Genomic DNA, 21,429 nt, shown 5'->3' with positions numbered 1-21,429 from the left:
GGTAGGCAGGTAGGCAGTCACATGGAATAAGGAAAAAGAGCAGGGCACACACCTGTCCTCAGTTTACAGCATAATGGGATTGTCAGTGAGTAAGTAGACCAGCACAAAGAATGGATGTGGTTGGAGGCCCAAAGCTCCTGGTGCAGGCTGTGTGATTTGAAGAAGTCCAGGTGCTAAGCCTGAACAATGGGACAAAGTTTGAGGGGATTCCTAAAATGCCTGAACATAAGAATGAGTGGATGTGGGTATAAGGGTTGTGGAATCACCATGCCCTCTCCACTGTGTTGTTCAAATTCGAGACAGGAGCAAGAAATCTGCCTACACCAAGTCCCTAAACTGTCTCTTCCTCCCCCAGCTTCCCCTTTATCTCCACCGTCTCCTTTCCGTTCCACTGGCTGGAACCTAGTGGCTTTGAACCTTCTCTTGAATTCTACTTGTCCAGTCGAAAGCAGAAGATGGTGTTTGTTTTTACAAGCAAGAATTTTTTATCATTAAACTACGACATTGAATCTTTTTTGAAAGGATTCTTTATATTATCTGTGGATGTAGGACAGATTCTGGGGAATCTAATGCCCGCTATGAAGAAAACAATACGTATCCCCCACTGATTGAGGAGTGTGGCCAGTCTGGAAACAGCTCTCACTCACGCCTCTGAGCACAGCACACACCCTCCTCTGCACCGCCACGGGTTTTGGAGAGGGAGTTGCTTGCTCTGCTGCCTCAGAGGAGTGCAAAATGTGTCTCTTAAAAGAACACAGCCATTTGTTCTCTGTCAGGATGCCTCTTTCATCCTGTAATTAGCGTGCCGTGGGGGGTGTGGGTGGGGGAGAAAGAAGAATACGAAACGCTCCTACTTCACCATGACTTATTCTTCCTGCACCACAGGGTTTTGAACCCAGTGAAATATTGTGACTGAAACATACACTATTATATGCGCGCAGAGAGAGAGGAAGCGATGTGTGTGCCTTGGAGTTCATGCCTTGATAGTATCTGTGTGCCAAACTGAGGTGGCACAGGCTGGTGGGTTATTAAACAGAGGGAGAGAGCTGAATTCCGCTTTGTAGCTCTGTCTTTCACTGGTTCCTAACCCTTCCAGCGCCCCAAGGGCTTTTACAGTCCCTTCTTGCAAGATTTTTGTTGTCTTTTAGTCTTTGCAAAGCCTGGGACTAAACCCAGGACCTCATGCGTGTTTGCTAGGCAAGTGCTGTGCCGTGGTCTGCCTTAGAAGGTTTTAAGGACAACCACGTGAGAACTGCCACTTGCGGTTGCACACAGTATGTGTTATTCCAGGTTCATCCAGCTAGTGGAAGGGAACAGAGACATTTGTGGAACAAAGAGTACAGCTTTCAAGAATACTTGCCAGGTTTGTTTTGTTTTGTTTTTTTCAATTTTATTTGCAGCAGTAGCAACAATAATTTCCTGATTTTTGTTTGGCTGAAAATCATTAGCATCTTTCTAGCATGTGCCAGCAGGGGACGAGGAAAGTTGGTGGAGAAGCCATCCTGACTCTGTCCAATCCCCAGGGAGGATCTTTGCAGCACTGGCCACATCTCCTGTAGATAACACAGCAGCTTTGATGCTATTGGCCCTGCTGGCCTTTAATATAAATGTGTGATGAAATCCAGCTGAGTTCTGTGCAGAGATGAACTCCTGGTCTTCCTCTACTCCGAAGCCTGCTTTGCCCAGTGCCTGTTTTACTTTGGGTCATTTCACTCCTTTCTTCTTGGCTACTAAAACCCTTGAGGTTGTCTTTGATTCATCTCTTTCTTATGCTCCATGTTGGAGAGGTCAGTGTGTCCTCTAAGCTCTACCTTCAGATTATAATCAGAACTTCACAATTTTTTAGCAGTCCCACTCTGCCCACGGCCAAGGTCATCTGGATATGTTCTAGAAGGCTTTGCTGATTTTCTATGTCCCCTTCAGTTTCTTCTCAACAAGGCAGCCAGAGACATTTTTTTTTTTGCAAACTTCAATCAGTCTTGTAATTATTCTGCTCCATCCCTAGTGATAGTTTCCTAGCTGAACTGTGGAAAGTCAAACCTTCAGAGAGCCTCCCTCTACATATGTCCTCACACACAGTCTGGCCTCATCTTAGTCAGCTTCCACTTACTCAGTTCCTGATATGGGAGGTCCTTCTGTATATGTGTTGCTTTTATTGGTTAATGAATAAAGCTGCTTTGGCCTATGGCAGGGCAGAATATAGCCAGGCTGGAAGGGATATTTAGAGAGAGTAGGCAGAGTCAGGGAGATGCCCATGTAGCTGCTGAAGGAGAAGGATACACCGGAACCTTAGGAAACTTATCGGTAGGCCACAGCCTCATGGCAGTACACAGACTGATAGAATAGGGTTAATTTAAGATATAAGAGCTAGTTAGGAAACACACCAGAGTCATTGGCCTAACAGTATTGTAATTAATATAGTTTCTGTGTGATTATTTGGGTCTGGGTGGCCTGGAAACAAACGAGCAGCCTCCTATTACAAGTATCCTCTGTCCATATGGCCTCATTTCTTTCATCCAGTGCACCCCCCTCATATTCCTGTGCTCCAAGGCCTTGTCCTGGATGTCCCCTATCTCCTTGGAGTATTCCTCCCCAGATATATCCACACAACTCCCTACTTTGTATACCTCATGCCACTTCTGATGTATTCTCATTGAGGCCTTCACTGCTTACTCAACCAAAAACTCTGTCCTTGCCCTTCGTACTTACTGTACATTTTTTCTGCTTTATTTCCCTTTGAGCACTTGTCAGTGTACTCTATGCTATATGCTCTCCTCACCTCCTTTTCTGCCTTTGCCTTGCATGGTGATGCAAACAGTATGGGAACAAATATATTTCATTTATCCTTGATGTTGACTAACATCGTATTTAAGTTATTTCTGCTTCACTGTGACAAAAATACTTGATAGAGACCAATTAAGGGGTTTGGGGGTTATTCTGGCTCATGTTTTTAGATGATCCAGTCCATCATGGTGAAGAAAATATAGCAGAGCGTCTCAATTCATAATCTTCCTTCAGGCCAGAAGGCAGAGAAAGGCTGATGATGGGATTTTATTTTCTCCTTTTAATCTAACTGTACCCCAAGTCCATGGAAGAGTGCCACCCACTTTCAAGGTGGATCTTTGTCCCTCCATTAATTCTCTATAGAAACACTCTCACAGACATACTTGGCGGTGTGCTAGGCTATCTTCTAGGCTATTCTAAATCTGGTCACATTGACAATGATGATCAACCATCGCAACCATATTCTAAAACAATGCCTAGCATGTGGCAGGCACTTGTAAATTGTGTTTTGGAGATAGGATGGATAGACACAGAGGAAAGCCTTGGTAATAACTTATTTCTATTATGAAATATTTTCAGAAATGTCCTTAATACTTACATGGAGTATGTTAGATGCCAGACTTTGGGCCCCTCACCTGTTTTTCAGTCCTCATAATGACCATTTAAGATGGGTGTGATATTTATTCTGAGTTTACAAACTGAGAACCAGGTTTAAAGGGCTTTAATCAAAGTAGAGCTGGGATCCAAGCCCATGTCTGTCCAACATTAGAGTCTTTTGTAGTTATACTTCAACACTACAGATTATATCAGATTTTAGATTGAAAAGCAAAGCAGGAAACATAGTTCCACTCATTCATTATCCCCTTTATGTGAATGGCCAGACCTGTGTTATTCTGTAAGTTCCTATAGGTCAGCCTCCACTTGTTGCAGACCTTGGGCTGACAAGCCAGTGCTATTCTCTCTGCTTTAGTTTATCTGAAGAGGAAAATTAGGCTAGGCTACATTTCTTTCTCAAGTCTTGATTGCTTGATATCCTGATCTGAGAGACCTGTGGTCATTCATTCATTGTCGTGGATATAGCACAGAGGGGCGGAGGCTGAGTACATCATGTCATGTAATGCCAATCACTTGCCCTCACCAATTTGGAGAAGAATTCCTGCTCCTAGGAGGAGCCTCCCAAAGTGCCTGGTTTTGAGTATGGATGACACAATATGTCTGAACATTTGCACCTGCACACTAACCCTGCTTATGAGAGTCAACACTAGATGGGATTTTGAAGGCCAGGTTCTGTTTTAGCCATCTTTTATTGACAAGATAAGTCTCCTTAAATCCTTCTTGGAATGAGTCAAGGGCTAAGACATAAATAACTATAATGTTACTGAACTGTGTGACCTTCAGGAAAGTGTTTGCCTTCTCTGGGGCTATGTTTGCTTCTCTGGAAAGTGGAAGAAAGGTTCCCAGACTTCATAGACTGAAAACATAATGGTGAAAAGTCTTACCCCGTCTGCTTTCCAACACAGCTGCGGTTAAAGCAAGGCCCACCCTCAGTAGCCAGCCTGACTCCCCTGACTGCTGTCTTTGTTTCAGAATGTTAAGGTTGAAGATGTTTTTCTTGGTGTCTAACCTAAATCCCTCCTTCCTAAGACAAGGATCATAGAAGAATATTGGCAAGGTTCCCTTGTGGGTAACCAAACCTGCTGAAATCATGGACTCTGAAGATTAACGGGAATGTGATCACGTGTCATTTGTGTGCTGCGCAAAGTCTATCTGCATATGCCTCAGGGTGCTGGTGTGAGCTTGTCTGTCTGTGCCAATGTGTGTGTGATGAGGCATGCAAGTGTGTACAGAAGTGTGGGTAAACAGATCTTTGAGTCATACAGGCCAGTCCATCCTGGCAGGCTTTGTCTTCCTTTCGGGTTGCCATGACAGCAGCAAGAGCCTCTGCGCCAGTAAACAAAGCTCCCTGTATGCACTGAATCAGGAGCAGCGCTCTGGAGCTAGGGGATAAGCCAAGAGCCAGTATCTTCCCCCAGAGAGTTTTACAGCAGGCTTTCCAGAACATTTTGTCAGTAGACGAGTGAAGCGACCACCTTCCAGGTATTCTGAGATGCCGAGGTGGCATAGCATGGATTAAAGCAAGTTAATGGCCCCCAATTCAAGTCCCTAAGACTCAGCAAACATTATGATAAATCCTAGATTTGTGGTTGGCCAAAGCCCGTTCTATCATCTCCTGATGGACTAGCACTAGTCACTTTATTAATACAGAAATCAGCTACATTGTGAATTACCTATGACAATAGATCCTTATAGCTCAACAAATTCACAAAGTAGAAATCAGCTTTCATATTCATATAAGAATGATTTGCAAATGAACTCTGTTTTCTTTCTACCCCTTCAGGCATGTGTGATGCATGTTAGGGCATCCTTCCTTGTCTGAGATTATCCATGCAATACTTCTACTTTATCTTATTGGGAAAATCTAGAATTGACTGTATATTAGAGTTGGTTTTTAACAATATATGGCTCACATGGAAAGTACTAGAAAACAAACATAAATCCAATAACAAGGAAGGAGGAGTTCTTTACCACATGAAGCAAAATTGGGCTTCTTCAGTCCCATAAGTGAAATTTGAGAATATGAACTTAGCATACACACACAGAGAGCAGAATGGAGGGTCAGCCAAATCCAAGTTCACCTTCTTCCAGGCTGTCTGTGTCCTAAGGGAACCTGCATATGATCCTTCCTGGGGACTGAGTGGGAAGAGGGTCTGTCCAACATTATGAATCACAAGGGTAGGAAAAGGAAAATTTCAACATGGAAGCCTAATTCAGGTTTTTGTGACAATACTGTCTTTTTACAGATCACTGTTCCTAGAGCACACTTGTTACAGCTTCTGCTTGGAAACACTGTGTGTGTGTGTCTGTGTGTGTGTGTGTGTGTGTGTGTGTGTGTGTGTGTGTGTGTGTGTGTAGAGGACAAAGGAATGTTTTCATTCCTCAGGAGCCATTTGACTTCTGCCGTTTGTTTTTTTGAGACAGTTTCTCTTTGGCCAAGGCCTCAACAGTTAGCCTACATCAGTATTTCCCAACTTTCCTAATGCTGTTACATTTTAAGCCAATTCCTCATATTGGAGTGGTCCCCAATCATAAAATTACTTTGGTTGCTTAAGTCATAACTGTAATTTTGCTATTGTTATGAATCATGATGCAAATATCTGATATGCAACCACTATGAAAGGGTTGCTCAACCCCCAAAGGGTCATGACCACCACCCCCCATTGAGAACCACTGGACTAGACTGACTGGCCAGCCCAAGGATCTTCCTTTTGACTGGGATTACAAGTACGAGCCATCACATCTGGCTCTGTTTGTGGTGGGCTCTGAAGTTTGGATTCAGGTCCTCATGCTTGCAGGTAAACACTATTCCCGGCCCCTTGTGGTTCCTTCTAATGTCAGTTCTGACTGATGAGGAAACTGAGAAGTCCCCTCCCTGTCCACTAGTAGCAAATGCTCCCAGAATCCTTTGCTCTGAGAACAGACCTGGTGGTGATTCTGCTGCATCCCATGCTTATGTATTTTATTCTGGTGTGGAATTCTAGAGACTAAACAGAGCACATTAGAGCTCTGTGACACCATGGGTACAGAAACACTGGATAGAACTGATTATCTATGGGCATCTCCTAAACCCAGGCGTGTGTCAGGAGACTTCCAAAGAACTGGCCACCCTTCTGCTACTATAAACCAGAACTCTCCTTAGATTAAAGAAGGTGGATCGGGAATTTAAGGCCAGCCTTGGCTATATTAGTGAGTTTGAAGCCAGCCTGGGCTATAGTAAGTGAGTTCAACATGGAATAGAAAGAAGGTGGGATTTAGAGTTACGGTTTCTTCCTGTAGTTCTCTGGCCTTGGACTCTTGCTATTTCAGAGAGCTACTTGATACCCTTCAGATTCAATTTTCTGAGTCAGATAATAGAAACACTTGTACTGCTTGCCCTACATACTCAAGGATTTTCCTGTCCCTTTGGTCGGACCCTACTGAGATTCTTCTTTGTCATGATCTTATTCAAAATACTCCCTCGGGGTAAACTTTTCCTAGCCCAGTGCCCTGAGCTTGTTGGAAATTCAAGACATAAGTATATATGAAAATATGAAATGGGAAGAGACACGGGTTGGCTATAGCCAGCTAAGTGGTGGACCATGGAAAGACTTGAGCTCTTTGAGCAACTAGGCTTGGGTGCTTATATCAGCTCCATGTCTTAGAATAGATCAAATGACTTAACTTTTACATTGGAAATGAAAATTCCTATTTTATTGCCTTTTCAGAATAGCTGTAGAGATTGAGTGAGCAACATGTAGGAAGGGACTTGATGAAGAAAAAGATAAATGTTATTTATCATGGTTCTTACTTGGGGTTTGGAAGTTTAAGATGACAATGATCCTTTAAAAAGATGAGTAATAGCACAAAATATATGAAATGAAGGAAGACGCATAGTTAAGAAACAAAGTAGGTACCATTTCAATGGTCCAGGCAGAGAAGATGGGGTCCAGGGTTAAGGCAGTGAGGAAGGAAGGGAAGGTGGGTTCAAGTACTATTTTGATAGTATAACCAATAGAACAATGGCACTAATAAGTCAGGAGGGATGAATCAAAGAACCACAGGTAAGAATGTTGGTGAGTAGCGAGGCTATGAATTACCCAGGCCACTATTACTTCTTAACTGTTGAAATCCAGAAAAGAAGACTACAGGAAGCATCCCCGGGCTTGAGTTCCACTACCTAGACCCTCCCTACCTTGGGTCACTCTTTACTTTTACTTCTCCCTTTATAGTACCTTTAGTGACTCATTGTATCTTCAACCATGCATATGCCTTGTCCCCATATCTTCAACTTGACAGCAACCATTGCTATTGGGTTGTATACAGAAAGTCCAAGCAAAGCGTGAGCAGGCATCTGTCTGTATCCTGTTACACCATCGTCCCATCCCCTCTGCTGCAACTGTGTTATTTCCCTCAGTCCCTTACTCCTTTCTTCTTCCACCGACTTTAGGGATCAGCAGGCAGGACTCAAACAGCCACTGTTCTACCTTTCTGCCTGGATATGGTTAGCTTCCAACTGTGCTCCTATGCCACTACAGTAGCAAGGGGTGGTTGGCCTGGGAGCATGATAGTTAGGAGGCATTGGTACAGGTCGTTTCTGGAGAAGCCCAATAGCAGGTGACTGGTTCTTTCCCATCTGATAACCCATTGGATTTTCTCTACCAAGGAACTCTGAGTACTATCCACCTACTGCTCTTTCCTTCCTTTTCTTCTGCCTCTTTCTTATCTTCACCCTCCTCTTTATGGAGCTTAAGACTTTGTGTCTGTGTGTGTGCATGCACATGGAAATCAGAGATAAACCTTGGGCATTAGTACTCAGGAGCCATCTACATTAATTGCTTGAAACCGGACCTGACGTTGAACTAGGCTAGTTAGCCAGTGAGGCCTAAGGATCTTCCTGACGACAGCTAGATTTCTCCATTCCCCTCTTCCTGAGGTTACAAATGCATGTCACCAGGCCTGGATTTTTTGACATGGGTCCTAGGGTTCAAGCTATGGGGCCTCATGCTTGTGCACCAAGAACTTTACCAACTAAGCTCTCTCCCAAGCTCTAAGATTTAGCCTTTTTAAAACATGCTTTGTTCCTCTCCCTGTCACCGGCTCTTCCTTACTCTTGACCTTCTTTCTCTTCAGCTTTCCTCACTCTTACTGCCCTCTGCCTTACTCACCTTCCCACTGTCTCTTTCTGAGAGCCAGGTTCTGTCTCATTGTTTCTTCCTTTCTTATTTATTAAATAAGTTGTCCACTAAATAAAATGGACACCAGCCATCAGCAGCCCTTTAGTACTTCATGTTATAAGTGTTATTGGCCTTCAGTGTCATTCCCTATTAACACCACGATATACTGGACACCATGGCAACATGGTTTGACTTTGCATCCTTGCAAGTTATTTTGATACTTAAGCCTTAATTGCTTTAGATGGAGGTTTTTCATTCATTCCCGGCCACCCAGAACTGAAGCAACCACACAGAAACTGTATTATTTGTAATACTGTTTGGCCAATAGCATAAGCATATTTTTAGCTAGCTGTTATATCCTAAACTAACCCATCTCCATTAATCCATGTATCACCACACGGCTGTGGTTTACTGGGTAAAGTTCCATCCCCAGCATCTGCCTCCAGAGGGGCTATATGGCTTCTCGCTCATTCTACCTACTCTCTCTTCCTCTATCTGCTTGGAACTTCTGCCTTGGCCTATTCTGCTAAGCCACTGGCCAAAACAGCTTCATTTATTAACCAATAAAAGCAAAACATAGAAGGACTTCCCACACCAAATTGTCTCCTCTACAGATGGGAATGTTAACAGTATTGTATTAGCACCTTGTGGGGATTAGATGAGCTAGTGGGCCTGGGCTGGCATACACTCATTGGCAAATATACTTTAGTCACTTACCAAAAGCATGAAGGAGAGAAGTGCCTTTGAGAGGGTCAAGGATGCCATTGTGGCTAAAGACACGAACCATTCTGAAGCAGATCGCCAAATAGTTAAACTCTTTTCAGCATAGAGCAAGCAGGGTAAAGGATGTGGAGGCCTCTGCCTGAGGTGGAATGCAGCTCCCTTCTGTAGAACACTAGAGGGAGATCATCTTGCAGCTTGAGTAAAAAGAAAGTAGAAATAGGGTAACTAGAAGCTCTCAAATACTCACTCTTGCTTCCCTCTTTCTCTTCATCACGGCATTGTGCAAACTCAGGGGACTGTTCTTGTTGTCCACAGGGAATTTGCCAAAGAAAGAGAGAGGGTGGAGAACCGGAGAGCATTCATGAAGCTGCGGCGCCAGCAACAGATTGAGAGAGAGCTGAATGGCTACCGTGCCTGGATAGACAAAGCAGGTAAGGCCTGCATAAGGGGAGAGAAAGTTGAATGGCTACCGTGCCTGGATAGACAAAGCAGGTAAGGCCTGCATAAGGGGAGAGAAAGTTGAATGGCTACCATGCCTGGAGAGACAGAGCAGCTAAGGCCTGGCATTAGGCCACTGGTGGGTAACTGCCCATGCATAGCTGACTAGCCCTGCCCAGTACATCTAAGACTCCCATGCAGTGGGCAACCTAAACTAGAGCAGAGAGAATTGCTGAGAGCCATGTGAGGGTTTAGGCTCCCCTTCTGTTTGGAGATCTTCTAGAGTCTGACCCTCTTCTCTCTTTTCAACTAAATACCTTCCACAGAAAGTGTTATCAAGCTGAACTCAGTAAAGGAGAACAAGTTGGTCTGGTGATGTTTGATGCTTTGCCCCACCTTAGGACTGATAATCCGTGGATTCAGCAAATAAAGATTGAGTGCCTACTTAGTGCCAGAACTCAGAGTACAGAGTTGAGCCAGATAGCCTACCATGCCTCCAAAGCTCATGTCTCCTGGAACTCATCCTTCTGCAGTTGGGAAGCAAGCGATAAACAAAATAACTACCAACTCACAAGAAGGTGATGAGTACAGGGGGGAAGCAGATCAAGCAGAGCTGTGTTGGAGGTTTGTGCTCCAGTTTCCCACAAAAGGGTTCAGCGTGAACTCGTCTGTGTAGAGACTTGGAGAAGATGAGCAGTTGGCCTTGGGAAGAGCTGGGGGAGGAGACTCATAACTCCAAGTCCTCCCTAAGGGATTGGCCGCTGCTGCTCTGCTACAGAGGGGAAGAGAACAGGGCAGGAGTGGCGAGAGACAGTGTGAAGGCAGTCACAGCAGTTCCGTGTGCAACCTGCTGGGCCACAGGACTTTTCCCAGTGAGCAGAGGTGCCGTGACATGGAATCTTAAAGGGAAATTATGTTTGCAGCACTGGAGTTAGACCACAGAGGACAGGGCCAGAGGTATGGAAGAGATGAGGGTGCAGATCCCTGCAGCTGTTCAGGCAGGAGATAGGAGTTGAGGGCAGGTGTTTCAGCCGCCCGGTACCTGAGCCATCTTCACTGCTCACACATGGAAATCATTAGGGCCCAGCTATAGGAATGGGTCTAGACCCACCATGATGGCATTGGTGCAGAGTCACCAGAGTTGAGGTGGCTCAGGTGCTTATGAGAGACATCCATCACCTAGTACCTAACAATAAAAAGGAAGCGTTTGCTTTTGTTATTATTTTAAAGACTGGATTGAATCGGTGTTATATGTCTTCATTTTTCCTCCAGAGCAAAGAGTGATTTTTATTTAATAATTAAAGAAAATCTTGCACATGACAGTCAGCATCTTTTCTGTTCCTAATAGAAAGCCAACAATAAGTGTGAAGTCACAATGGGACAATAAGAACCATAATTTGATGCTAATTCTAGGAGCCCCATTCTTCCATAGGAACTTGCAATGATGCAGTTACACTTAGTGTGACCACCAACATCCCAAAGCCCTCTTTAAGCTCAGGAGTCATTTTTTTATTGTCTATGAGGGCTGAGAAGGGATATATAGGATTAACACCCAGACCATATACTCCCTGATTTAGACATCCACGTTTCCTGTCATCCCTGGAGGCGGAGCTATGCTGTCAATTGTGTGTCCACTGCATCCCCTTCTCCCCCAAGCCTATTGAGTAGGGGTGAGGGAAACATAAATCTCTCCTCCCTTTTCCCAGAATGGTAAGTAAGTAAGTCTGCCTGCCCATGGGAAGGCAAGCTGAACTGCCTCCAGGCCAGACAGCCAGCTTGAAGTTTCCAACTGTCCTTGGCATCCTCAGCGGTGGAGCCATCTGACAAACTGCTGAGTGAGCTGGCAGCAAACCCAGGAATGACTTTTCCCGGACCCGATCATGACCCCACCCAGGGTCGGGTGCCATGGAATGCTGCTCTTTTGCAGTGCGCTTTTCTAATCCTCGAAAAATCCCGATGTTCCCTTTCTCCCAGTAGCCAGTTCTCTTCCCCCATCTAAGAAAAAAAAAAAAGACGCACTCAAAAGTCAAATTGTGCTTCCTGGCCCTTCCCTTTGCAAGTGGAGCGAGAGTGAATCAGAGACATATGGGTTACATTTCCCTGGAAAGACTCAAGTTAGAAAGCGGACTTGGCAAAAGGCATTGGTGGGGGCAGGGTGGTTTGAGCACATCCAGAGCCCTTGAAGTGTTTCTCAGAAGTCCTCAGCAGCCCTCCACGTCTTCCATCTGCCCAGGGAGCTCTCAGATCTGACCATTTCAAAGCCAGGCACTGTGCATAGCAAAAGTGACTTCCGGGTAAGGTAATTAAGTTTGCTATGAGATAGTTTATCAAGGACTTGATTTTATAGTGGTACCCTACAAATGTGCTCTGAAGTGTCTCAAAAACCATGTATATCTGTATGAAGGAGCACCCCATCTGTGTCACTTTATCTGCTAATGTGGAATTTCACCAGAGGCTGTACTTGATAAACATTCAGGATGTGCTGTAATGGCTATCCTGCATGGTAGTGCCCAGACCTCAAAATGTTCCCTGGGAAACATATTCTATATGCTCTCAATTTTATATGCAGGTTAGAATTACACTAATAGCTTTACCCTTTTCTACCTGCCTACAAGTGCTTGTCTACTTGTTATAAGTGCTTCAATTAAAGCATTGCTTAGTAAGGTCTGGTTCTTTGGAAATGGTTGTCAAAGTGTCTATGGGCTATAGTAGGGTTGAGCTCAAAACTTAACCCTATCACTCTTAGAGGGACACCTTGGAACTCATCAGACACAGGACAGAGAGGCTGTGCTTTATTTGTACCTTTTGAAGAGGTTTCTGGTGAGGTTTACTCATAAGTCTTAGTAGAAATAATATTTATCAGTTGGTGACAGCTCACTGAAGTACAGGACTGCTTCTGAAGAGAGGGAGCCTGGGAGAAGCGGTTCCAGGAACCATGTGGTATCTTTTCACATACCAACAAAGGAGTGCATGTTCTGGAACCAATGGGTCCTAATTCGCTGGCACCCGCTGTGCATTCAAGAATTGGTTCTGACACTAAACATCACCTGAAAGTAGCACACACCCTACAGGTTCAACTTTAGAAACCAGGAAGTGGGATCTCAGATGGCCCTGTCCAAATATACATTTGGAAATTCTTATAATCCCTTCCTCTTATCAATTCAGTGATTATTATTTTTTTTAAAGAATAACTTCTGGACATCAAGAAAAAGCTCCTTACTGCTTACTATAAATAAATTTAAAAAAAATAAAATAAAAAAATAGAAAAAAATTCAAGAAAAAAAAAAGAAAAAATTATACTATAAGAAAAAAAAAGGATGCAGCGTATAAACGGTATAGGCTATGGATGCACAGGATAATGTATAGGATGAGGCTCAGCAGCCCACAAGCTCACAGAAGTGTTCACTGACCCAGAAACTCTCCATTGTCTGGGAAGTGTGTAGAGATTTCCTTACATGGATGTGTGGGGTTAAATTATTGGTCATTGGTAATAGCACTGTGACTCCAGGCTCTCTTCTCTTCCTCAAAGGTAGAAATTGTTGAGTATAAGAGTTTTACCTATCTGATCATGTCATTGAGGGTTTTTTTTTTTTTTTTTTTGGCTACCAGCTCCTATCCCTAAATTATCCAGGTTATCCAGGGCCCTTTCCTGCTCTGACTCATCTCATTAGCATACAAAAGACAGCTCTGTGGCAGGAACCAGAGATAAAAATGTGTGTGTGTACCTATAATTTTCTTATTATACCACAGGGGCCGATTCAGACTGCCCCACACTTCCTTAGCTCAAGCACTGCTCAACCAAGAGGGCTGAGTTGGTGGGGACACAAAGAAGGCACACCTTAAACCCTGCCTTTGCTCCAGGGACCCTTGGGCTCTGCCTCAGAGTAGTGAACATGTAAAAATCAAAACATGGCCTCACTTCCTAAATGGGGAGACAGATGGTGTGGCCTGGAAGAGAGGAAGAAGGAAGTACTTTCTCAGGGGTTAGCAAAGAAAGAAACCAGGGTAGAAAAAACCAGAAATAGAACGTTTTCCCTCACAAACTTAGGGGGTTTTAACAATACCTCTCTCTCCTCCCCCACTGGGCATCTGTTGCAGTAGCATGCACTTCGTCAGCGCCCCTCATGAGCCCCTCACCACAGAGCCTCCTCCTTGTTCTGAGCAGCCTGTCTTCCTGGTGAGGCCCCATTTCTCTCCATGCTGGTGCCCACAATGAGCTCTGAACTGTTTTTATTCTCGCCGTGTTGCCTTAAGTCAGAACTGTCCCTGAGGGGTTTTCATTTTGTACAATAATTTGGCATTTACAGATAATTTACTAAACCATTTGTTCCCATACAGAGGAAGTCATGCTTGCTGAAGAAAATAAAAACGCTGGAACATCAGCCTTGGAAGGTAAGGAGGCGCGCTGAGCTGTGCTTCGTTGGCGTTAGCCCTCTTAGGCGGTGGCACTCTCTCTCCATCAAAGAGGAGAAAGAAAGAAGAGGGGGGCCGCACTGGGATTTGAAACACAAGTCTCTCCATAATAAAATCCCTCATGCTTTAAAACGATGAGAATTGAGTCACAGATTTAAATGCCTTTTAAAGTGATGGAAATGAAGCCCAAGTGTTGCATTGTTCCAGGGCATGTGATTGATAGAGTTCAATGAAAAGACCATTATACAACTCATGGTCTATGAAGGGATCTTCTTTTAAAATATATGGGGATCATCTTGGGTCCAGTTTCAGTACCAGGAAGTGCCATTGCTTATGAAGAGCCAGAACACATAGATACAGAGTGTCTGTTTACCTACTGCATTTAGACTTAGATAAACTCCAACCAGGATTCAAAACCTATGAGCATCCGCGGGTGCTGGCAAGCCCAGCATTGCCCGCCATTCTGTAGACTTCAGACTCCTCTCGCCCTGGTTCCGGTATTAAAGGCCAACACCTGTGTCACAGGGCCCTTGCACAAGGCCTCTCAGCCCACAGCCCTCAAAGTTTTGTCCAGGATGATCTGGGTGTACTTATGGCCTCTCACTGGCCTTCCCCTTCCCTGGCGTAGTGCTTCGAAGGGCAACCATCAAAAGGAGCCGGACGGAGGCCATGACCCGAGACTCCAGCGATGAGCACTGCGTTGATATCTCTTCTGTGGGTGAGTGATCCAGTTAGATCTTCTTTTACTTCTCTGGAGCTCCCATGAAAATGAAGATCCTGTCTTTTGAGAAGAACCCACAAGGAGCAAAAAGAACCCAAAGGATCCCGAATGTAGGGATGTAATTAAGGGAAGGCATGGGAATCTAACCTAGATGCCAATGGTTTGCAGAAAAGACGAAAGGACCAGGGGATGCTGTGTACATGAAACTTGGGGCCTAGGGTTCTTCAAGTGTGACAGGTGGATCTCATTTGCAGATGTATCCTTTCTCTCCTGGGTGTGACAGTGAGAACCCACGTTGGGATACAGGTTGAGTATCCCTAATCTAAAAACCCCAAATCTGAGCTGTGCTAGAATTAGACAATGTTTTTTTAACAATGCTGTGGCACCACAAGTGGAAAGTTCCACACTGTGAAACTGGTTTCTCTCACAAAATTATTTAAAATACTGTATAAAGCTACCTTCAGCCTAAGCATATAAGAGATATCTGAAGCATAAATGGATTTTATCTGTAGACATGGATCCCTCTTCCAAGATACTTTATCATATAATCTGAAATCTGAACTGTGTCTCGTCCATCTATTTTGGATAAGGGATACTCAACCCATATTTTTCAAGGATCCTCAGGACCTATTTCTTCTAGTGACCCACACGGGAGAACTTGAAGCCATTTGCTTAACAGAGTAGCACCATTCTACTTCCATCTTGTGAAACTTAAACTAATTCCTTTTCACAATCCACTGATATGACTACAGTTCAATCCTAGGTTCTCTTACAGATTCTGGCTCTTGACAGGTTTCTTCCTCCCCAGAAAAAGGGCAGGATCTCTCACTCCATCCTAAAAAAGCAGAAGAGACTTACAAAGCCCATGCTGCTTTATGTTGCCCGTGGCAGAAATATGACAAAGCAGCAGGAGGATTCCGGTGTCTGAAGCATATTGAAAGGGAAAGGGAAGAGAGAAGCCCAGTCTCTTACAGATACATTCCCGATCCTATTAGGACTCGAGATGCTGGGTGTCTGCCTGGTGTCCTGCTTGGGAATCTTTCAGTTTCCTAGGACTTGAGAGTGCCTGGAGAGGAAAAGCAGGGTCCCTCCCTGTGGAGATTACTTAGCCCATAACATAGGGGTTGCCCAGGTCTGCAATTTGCCGGTCACCTTGTCCTGGTACTCAAGCTGTCCAACTTTCCCTGTGGATGCCATCTGATCATTGAAGGTAGGCCTGGGATATTTTGTAGTCTTATTCCTCTTCATTTCCCTTCCTTAGGCACGCCTCTTGCCAGAGCCAGTATCAAGAGCACAAAGGTAGACGGGGCCTCCTATTTCCGGCACAAGGAACGGCTTCTGCGTATCTCTATCCGGCACATGGTCAAATCCCAAGTGTTTTACTGGATCGTCTTGAGTGTTGTGGCTCTCAATACTGCCTGTGTGGCCATTGTTCATCACAACCAACCCCAGTGGCTCACTCACCTCCTCTGTAAGTGAATAGCAATTGCTATCCCCTCAAGTGAGGGGTTTGGTTTTATGTAAAAATGATTGAAAGGACCTAAGGCATGCTGACTGTATACACTGAAGGAAGCCAAAGCTGTAGCAAGGTGGGAATGGATTATCAAACAACTGCTCCTGGCCTTTATTATCTGCAGGGGTAAATACTGCTGATGAGTTAACACATGAGTGTTGTATAAACAGAGCTTTGGTTTTTTTCTCCTGTACCGCCCAATCCCGAGGTTCTTTTAAAATAACCACTCAGAAGCTTGATATTAATTACAAACTATTTGGCCTATTTACTCAGGCTTATTATTAACTAGCTCTTACAATGGAATTAGCCCATTTCTATTAGTTTATATTTTACCATGAGCCCATGGCTTGTTACCTCACATCTTTCTTCCCAGATGGCTGCTGGCATCTCTCTGACTCCATCTTTCTACTCCCTGTATCTCTCCTTGGGTTTCCCACCTGGCTCTATTCTGTCTGATTAGTGGCCAAATTGACTTCTTTATTAACCAATGGTAATAAAATATATTCACAGTATACAGAAAGGCATCTCACAGCAGTGTTGTACCTTGGGTCCTAGAAGTTTCTTATGGGGATTCAGTGGTATAAAGAATTTGAATTACTGAGAGCTGGGGAGAAAGTCCTGAGAACAATGGACACATCAAATGGATCAAAAAAAGGAACGTAAATGTGTAGACATGATTGCCTCTGGGTGTCAGTGATGGCCGGGAGACTGTGATATATAGATGAGGGTACCTAGCCTCTTCAGTCAGGTCACAGCACAGACCTTTCTTCTCTGAGGGCCACCCTCTACTAGAAGGCTAATGGTAACCTTTCTCATATTGCTAAACGGCAACCATTGGTTGGGCTGGGACTCATCCCAGAGCAGAATGCTCAGAAAATAGGCTTTGCCTGATGCTATCTCCTTACATACTGAGATCTGGGGCTTCTCTACAAGGGGTGTGTGTCAGGTGACGGGCAGAAGAGCTCACACCATCTCTGGGACAAATGATTCTGTTTTTACTATTTTCAGACTATGCAGAATTTTTGTTTCTGGGACTTTTTCTGTTGGAGATGTCCCTGAAGATGTATGGCATGGGGCCACGCCTTTATTTTCATTCCTCATTCAACTGCTTCGATTTTGGGGTAAGTCCTCGGAAGCCTGCATGTCCTTGTTTCATGTTGATAGGCCCCGGTTTTAGATAAGCAGCTTGGCCTGTCACTCGGCACGATCCACTGAAGTCAAAATCGTAAAAGGAGCATGTGTATGATGAGATAAAGGGAGTTCAGAAGTGAATGGATCCTTGCCGGCCAAAGATTTGTTTGGTTTTTTAAAACCCTCTTTGAGTTGTAATGTTTCTATTGATGTGTAACACATATCCTAAAGTGTACATTTAACTATATAGCTCAATGAGATTTTACAAAGCTACACATAGCCAGAATTTTGAACCACTTATTATCTTGGGTGAAGTCTGGGAGAGCAGGACAAAGGACTTAATTCTAGAGGTGGCGTTAGAAGGAAGAGGTTATACATTTGTTTATTTTCGAAAATGAACATAAATGTCTAGGTATGTCCTCATGTGAACTCACACACCCTTGTATTAGCATGACTCCTTGCAGAACATTCCGTCTAGCTGCTTGCCTTCTGTATAACATTTAGGTGTGTGTCTTGTTAGTAGTGTTCAAGGTACATTCATGCACATTTATTTCCTGAACTGCTTACAGGAGTCCTGTTCAAGGTATGAAGTGTTAGGGATTAGCCTGCCCTCTATGCATAAGGTGATAGACACCGCAATGCTTGGTTCACATACCTGATTTACATTGGGACAGGGAAGCAGGACCTTAGGTTTCTGAGCCACCTCTCTTTCTGCCAAACCCATTCCCTTTTCTGCCAAAGCTCCAGTCAGGTGATGAACAGTTCTGAGCACTTGCCAATCTAGATTTTCACCAAGAACATACAGTTCTGAGTACAGGCAACTCCCAGGCATGATAGCTGGTGAGAGACTGTTTTAACCTTGCTCTTTTCATAGACACACTCTTCAGCATTGCTTTGAAGGTGTATTTCCAGGACAATGTCTACAACACAGCCAACATTCCATAGTGTATAATCACAAAGTAACTCAAAGCTAGCCATAGTGGCATGCCCCAATACTCGGGATGCTGAAGTCAAAGACTAACAAGTGTGAGGCCGACCTAAGCTATGTGAGAAATTACAAGGTGACCTGGGCTATATAGTGAACCCCTGTTTCACAAAGCAAAAGTTGGGAAGGTGAGGGATGGCTTAGCGGTTAAGTGTGCTTACTGTCCTAACAAGGACCTCCAGTTAGGTGTGTACCACATGTCAGACAACTCACAATCACTTAGAGCTCCAGCTCCAGGGGGAGCCTATGATTCTAGCCTCTGGGTCACCTGCACTCACATGCATACCTACACCTACACATAACTTACAATAATAAAACTAATTTCAGAAAAGCAGAAGTTTAGGCTGTGGTGTTGATAGACCATTAGCCTAGCATGTGCAAAGAAGGCCCTGGATTCTATTCCAATTCCCACAAGCAACAAAAATCTTGAAATGGTAATTGCAATTATGACTTCCTATAGCAATCATACCCTATGTCAGCACAGGCATTATTACATTGGGGATTTACATTGAAAGGTATTTAACACAATAGCACAGAAATGTTGTCGGCCGAGTTGCAATCTAGAATGATGAGAGAATGTGGACCCTTTCTGGTATTTTGATAGGAACACAGCCTTGACTAACTCAAACTGGTTCCTATGATGTGAGTACCTCTCCTTTTCCTGTGTTTATAAGGTGATATGAAGCAGGAACATCCATTGCTATCAAATTTGTGCAAAAGCGGTGACTATGTATTGTAATTTCATGAAGGTCAAGTCAGTAAACCAATGCCCAATGAGCAGGTTTAAAGTTAGGAAGGAGAGGGGCAACAGTGGGGTGTGGGTGCCACAGTATGGTTTTTCTTTGGTAGCTTCTCAGGTATATAGTTTGATTAGAGTTAGGACTGTCTGGGGAGAGAGATTCTCAATTTCCCCAGAGCCCAATGAGAGTTGATAATAATGGACTAAGTACCAAGATGCTCCTGTCTTCTCTCTCCTTCTCACTATGGCTGTGTTTATCTGATAGGTTACAGTGGGCAGCATCTTTGAGGTGGTCTGGGCAATATTCAGACCTGGTACATCTTTTGGAATCAGTGTCTTACGAGCTCTCCGACTCCTAAGGATATTTAAAATAACCAAGTAAGTGATAACATCTGGACTCCTCCCACCACCTTTGAGAATGGAACTCTTATTCACTTCTCTTCCTTGCTTCCCCCTTTTTGCTCCATCTCATACATCCTTCAGCTCTCCCTTCTCTAAAGACCAAACTAGAAAACTGTCAGTGACAAGACATTGAATGACACATTTCCTAGGGGAGGATCACGCTGCTACCACTGCATCTTCCTGATACTTGAAGACAGTTTATCACAGACTTGTAGGCTGATGGCAAGCTAGCCTTGGGGATGACTTGGTACTGTGTCAACAGCTGTAACCTTGTCTGGATTCCCCAGGTATTGGGCATCCCTCAGGAATCTGGTTGTCTCCTTGATGAGCTCCATGAAGTCTATCATCAGCTTGCTCTTCCTCCTCTTCCTCTTCATCGTTGTCTTCGCTCTCCTAGGAATGCAGCTCTTTGGAGGCAGGTAAGGGCCAGGGGGGCTTTCCATCCAAAGGAAGCTCTGAGTAGTCTTAGGCCTGCAAGTACCAAGGTGATTGATTTGGTGTGTCAGCGTCCTGTTTGCTCTTGGTCTGAATAGTCTGTGGATGCATATGAGAAGCAAATGTCTCTGCTGTTATTACATATACTGAAAAGGGTTTCTGTTGGAGGACCTAACCTTTGGAAGCTCTCCATGAAATGATCAGGATGGAGCCTCATAACTGCCAACCAGCCCAAACTCTGTCTTACGACTTGTACCTTTGAAACCTCATCATTTTTTTTCAGAAATGGGGTTACCATCTTCATAGAGCACATGGGATGGAGAGCCGTGGGTGGGGAAGATCAGGAGAAAAGAAGTGATGAAAACTTTAATCTTGGGACTGGGAAACTTGGTAAATGATGTCTTTATTCTCCCTGAATTTCCTTTTCAGGTTTAACTTTAATGATGGGACTCCTTCAGCTAATTTTGACACCTTCCCTGCAGCTATCATGACAGTGTTCCAGGTATGAGGACAACTGACAGCTCAGAAGAGCAATGTGGGGACCCATAGGTTACACAGTAATGAAGGCAGTGTCTTGAGTGTTAGGGCTCCTGTTTTGAGAAGAGAGCAGTATCCCTCCTGTTTGAGGAATCATTACAATAATTCCTTAAGCTCCTATGCCTCTGTTACCACCAACAAAAGGGTCCTATGACAGTCATTAGTTGTTCTTCTTCCCACACCTGTGAATCTGCAAGACCTCAGATTTGAGACATTCAGGCATCACATTGGAGATTAGTATAAAATCTGGACTATTTTCTGACCTGTATTCAGTTTATTGAAGTAACGGGATATCTTTCCCCTGCCATCTCAAAACAGTAGGGACAATTAAGAGAAAAAAAAATTAAGTCATAAGGAAAACTCAACATCAGTAATATCTTAGACTCTTACAGCTGAAGAAAAATACTGCTTAGGCAGTCTCTGAGGCTGAAAGAACCCAGCTTCCCACCTAGAACCACTGAGGCTTTTCCAATGGTGCTGCTGTCTTGGGAACAATGTGTTGTTAGCCGTGGGAACAGTCAGGTAGTGATCAGACCACCAGGTCCATGTAATTCCCACAGACTGGTCAACCTAGGCATGGGAAGGACTCTGAAATATGATGAGCAGGAGTATTTCTCCTTCTTCTCTTTTTATGCTGAATGTCTGTAATTCTCTTCCTTATAAAAATATGATTATTTGCTGGGTGGTGGTGGCACACGCCTTTAATCCCAGCACTTAGGAGGCAGAGGCAGATGGTTCTCTGTGAATTCGAGGCCAGTGTGGTTTACAAGAGCTAGTTTTAGGACAAGCTCAAAGCTATAGTGAACCCCTGTCTCAAATCACCACCCCCTAAAAATT

General features: G+C 44.1%; 1 protein-coding gene across 7 annotated transcripts in view; it reads left to right on the top strand.

The window, feature by feature from the left end:
- Cacna1e (calcium voltage-gated channel subunit alpha1 E) overlaps window positions 1–21,429 on the top strand; it is a 470,658-nt gene that overhangs the window by 371,527 nt on the left and 77,702 nt on the right. For 6 of the 7 annotated variants that reach the window (XM_075988280.1, XM_075988276.1, XM_075988278.1 and 3 more), the window contains exons 10-17: window positions 9,594–9,709; window positions 14,055–14,108; window positions 14,758–14,847; window positions 16,112–16,321; window positions 17,372–17,484; window positions 19,484–19,596; window positions 19,908–20,039; window positions 20,485–20,557. In XM_075988280.1, the coding sequence (XP_075844395.1) occupies window positions 9,594–9,709; window positions 14,055–14,108; window positions 14,758–14,847; window positions 16,112–16,321; window positions 17,372–17,484; window positions 19,484–19,596; window positions 19,908–20,039; window positions 20,485–20,557 (901 nt within the window). The remainder of the gene's footprint in view (window positions 1–9,593; window positions 9,710–14,054; window positions 14,109–14,757; window positions 14,848–16,111; window positions 16,322–17,371; window positions 17,485–19,483; window positions 19,597–19,907; window positions 20,040–20,484; window positions 20,558–21,429) is intronic. The other variant, XM_075988277.1, reaches the window with a different exon arrangement.

This window comes from Microtus pennsylvanicus, chromosome 10 (assembly GCF_037038515.1).
Source record: "Microtus pennsylvanicus isolate mMicPen1 chromosome 10, mMicPen1.hap1, whole genome shotgun sequence".
Lineage (NCBI taxonomy): Eukaryota > Metazoa > Chordata > Mammalia > Rodentia > Cricetidae > Microtus > Microtus pennsylvanicus.
This window is presented reverse-complemented; position numbering and strand designations above follow the sequence as displayed.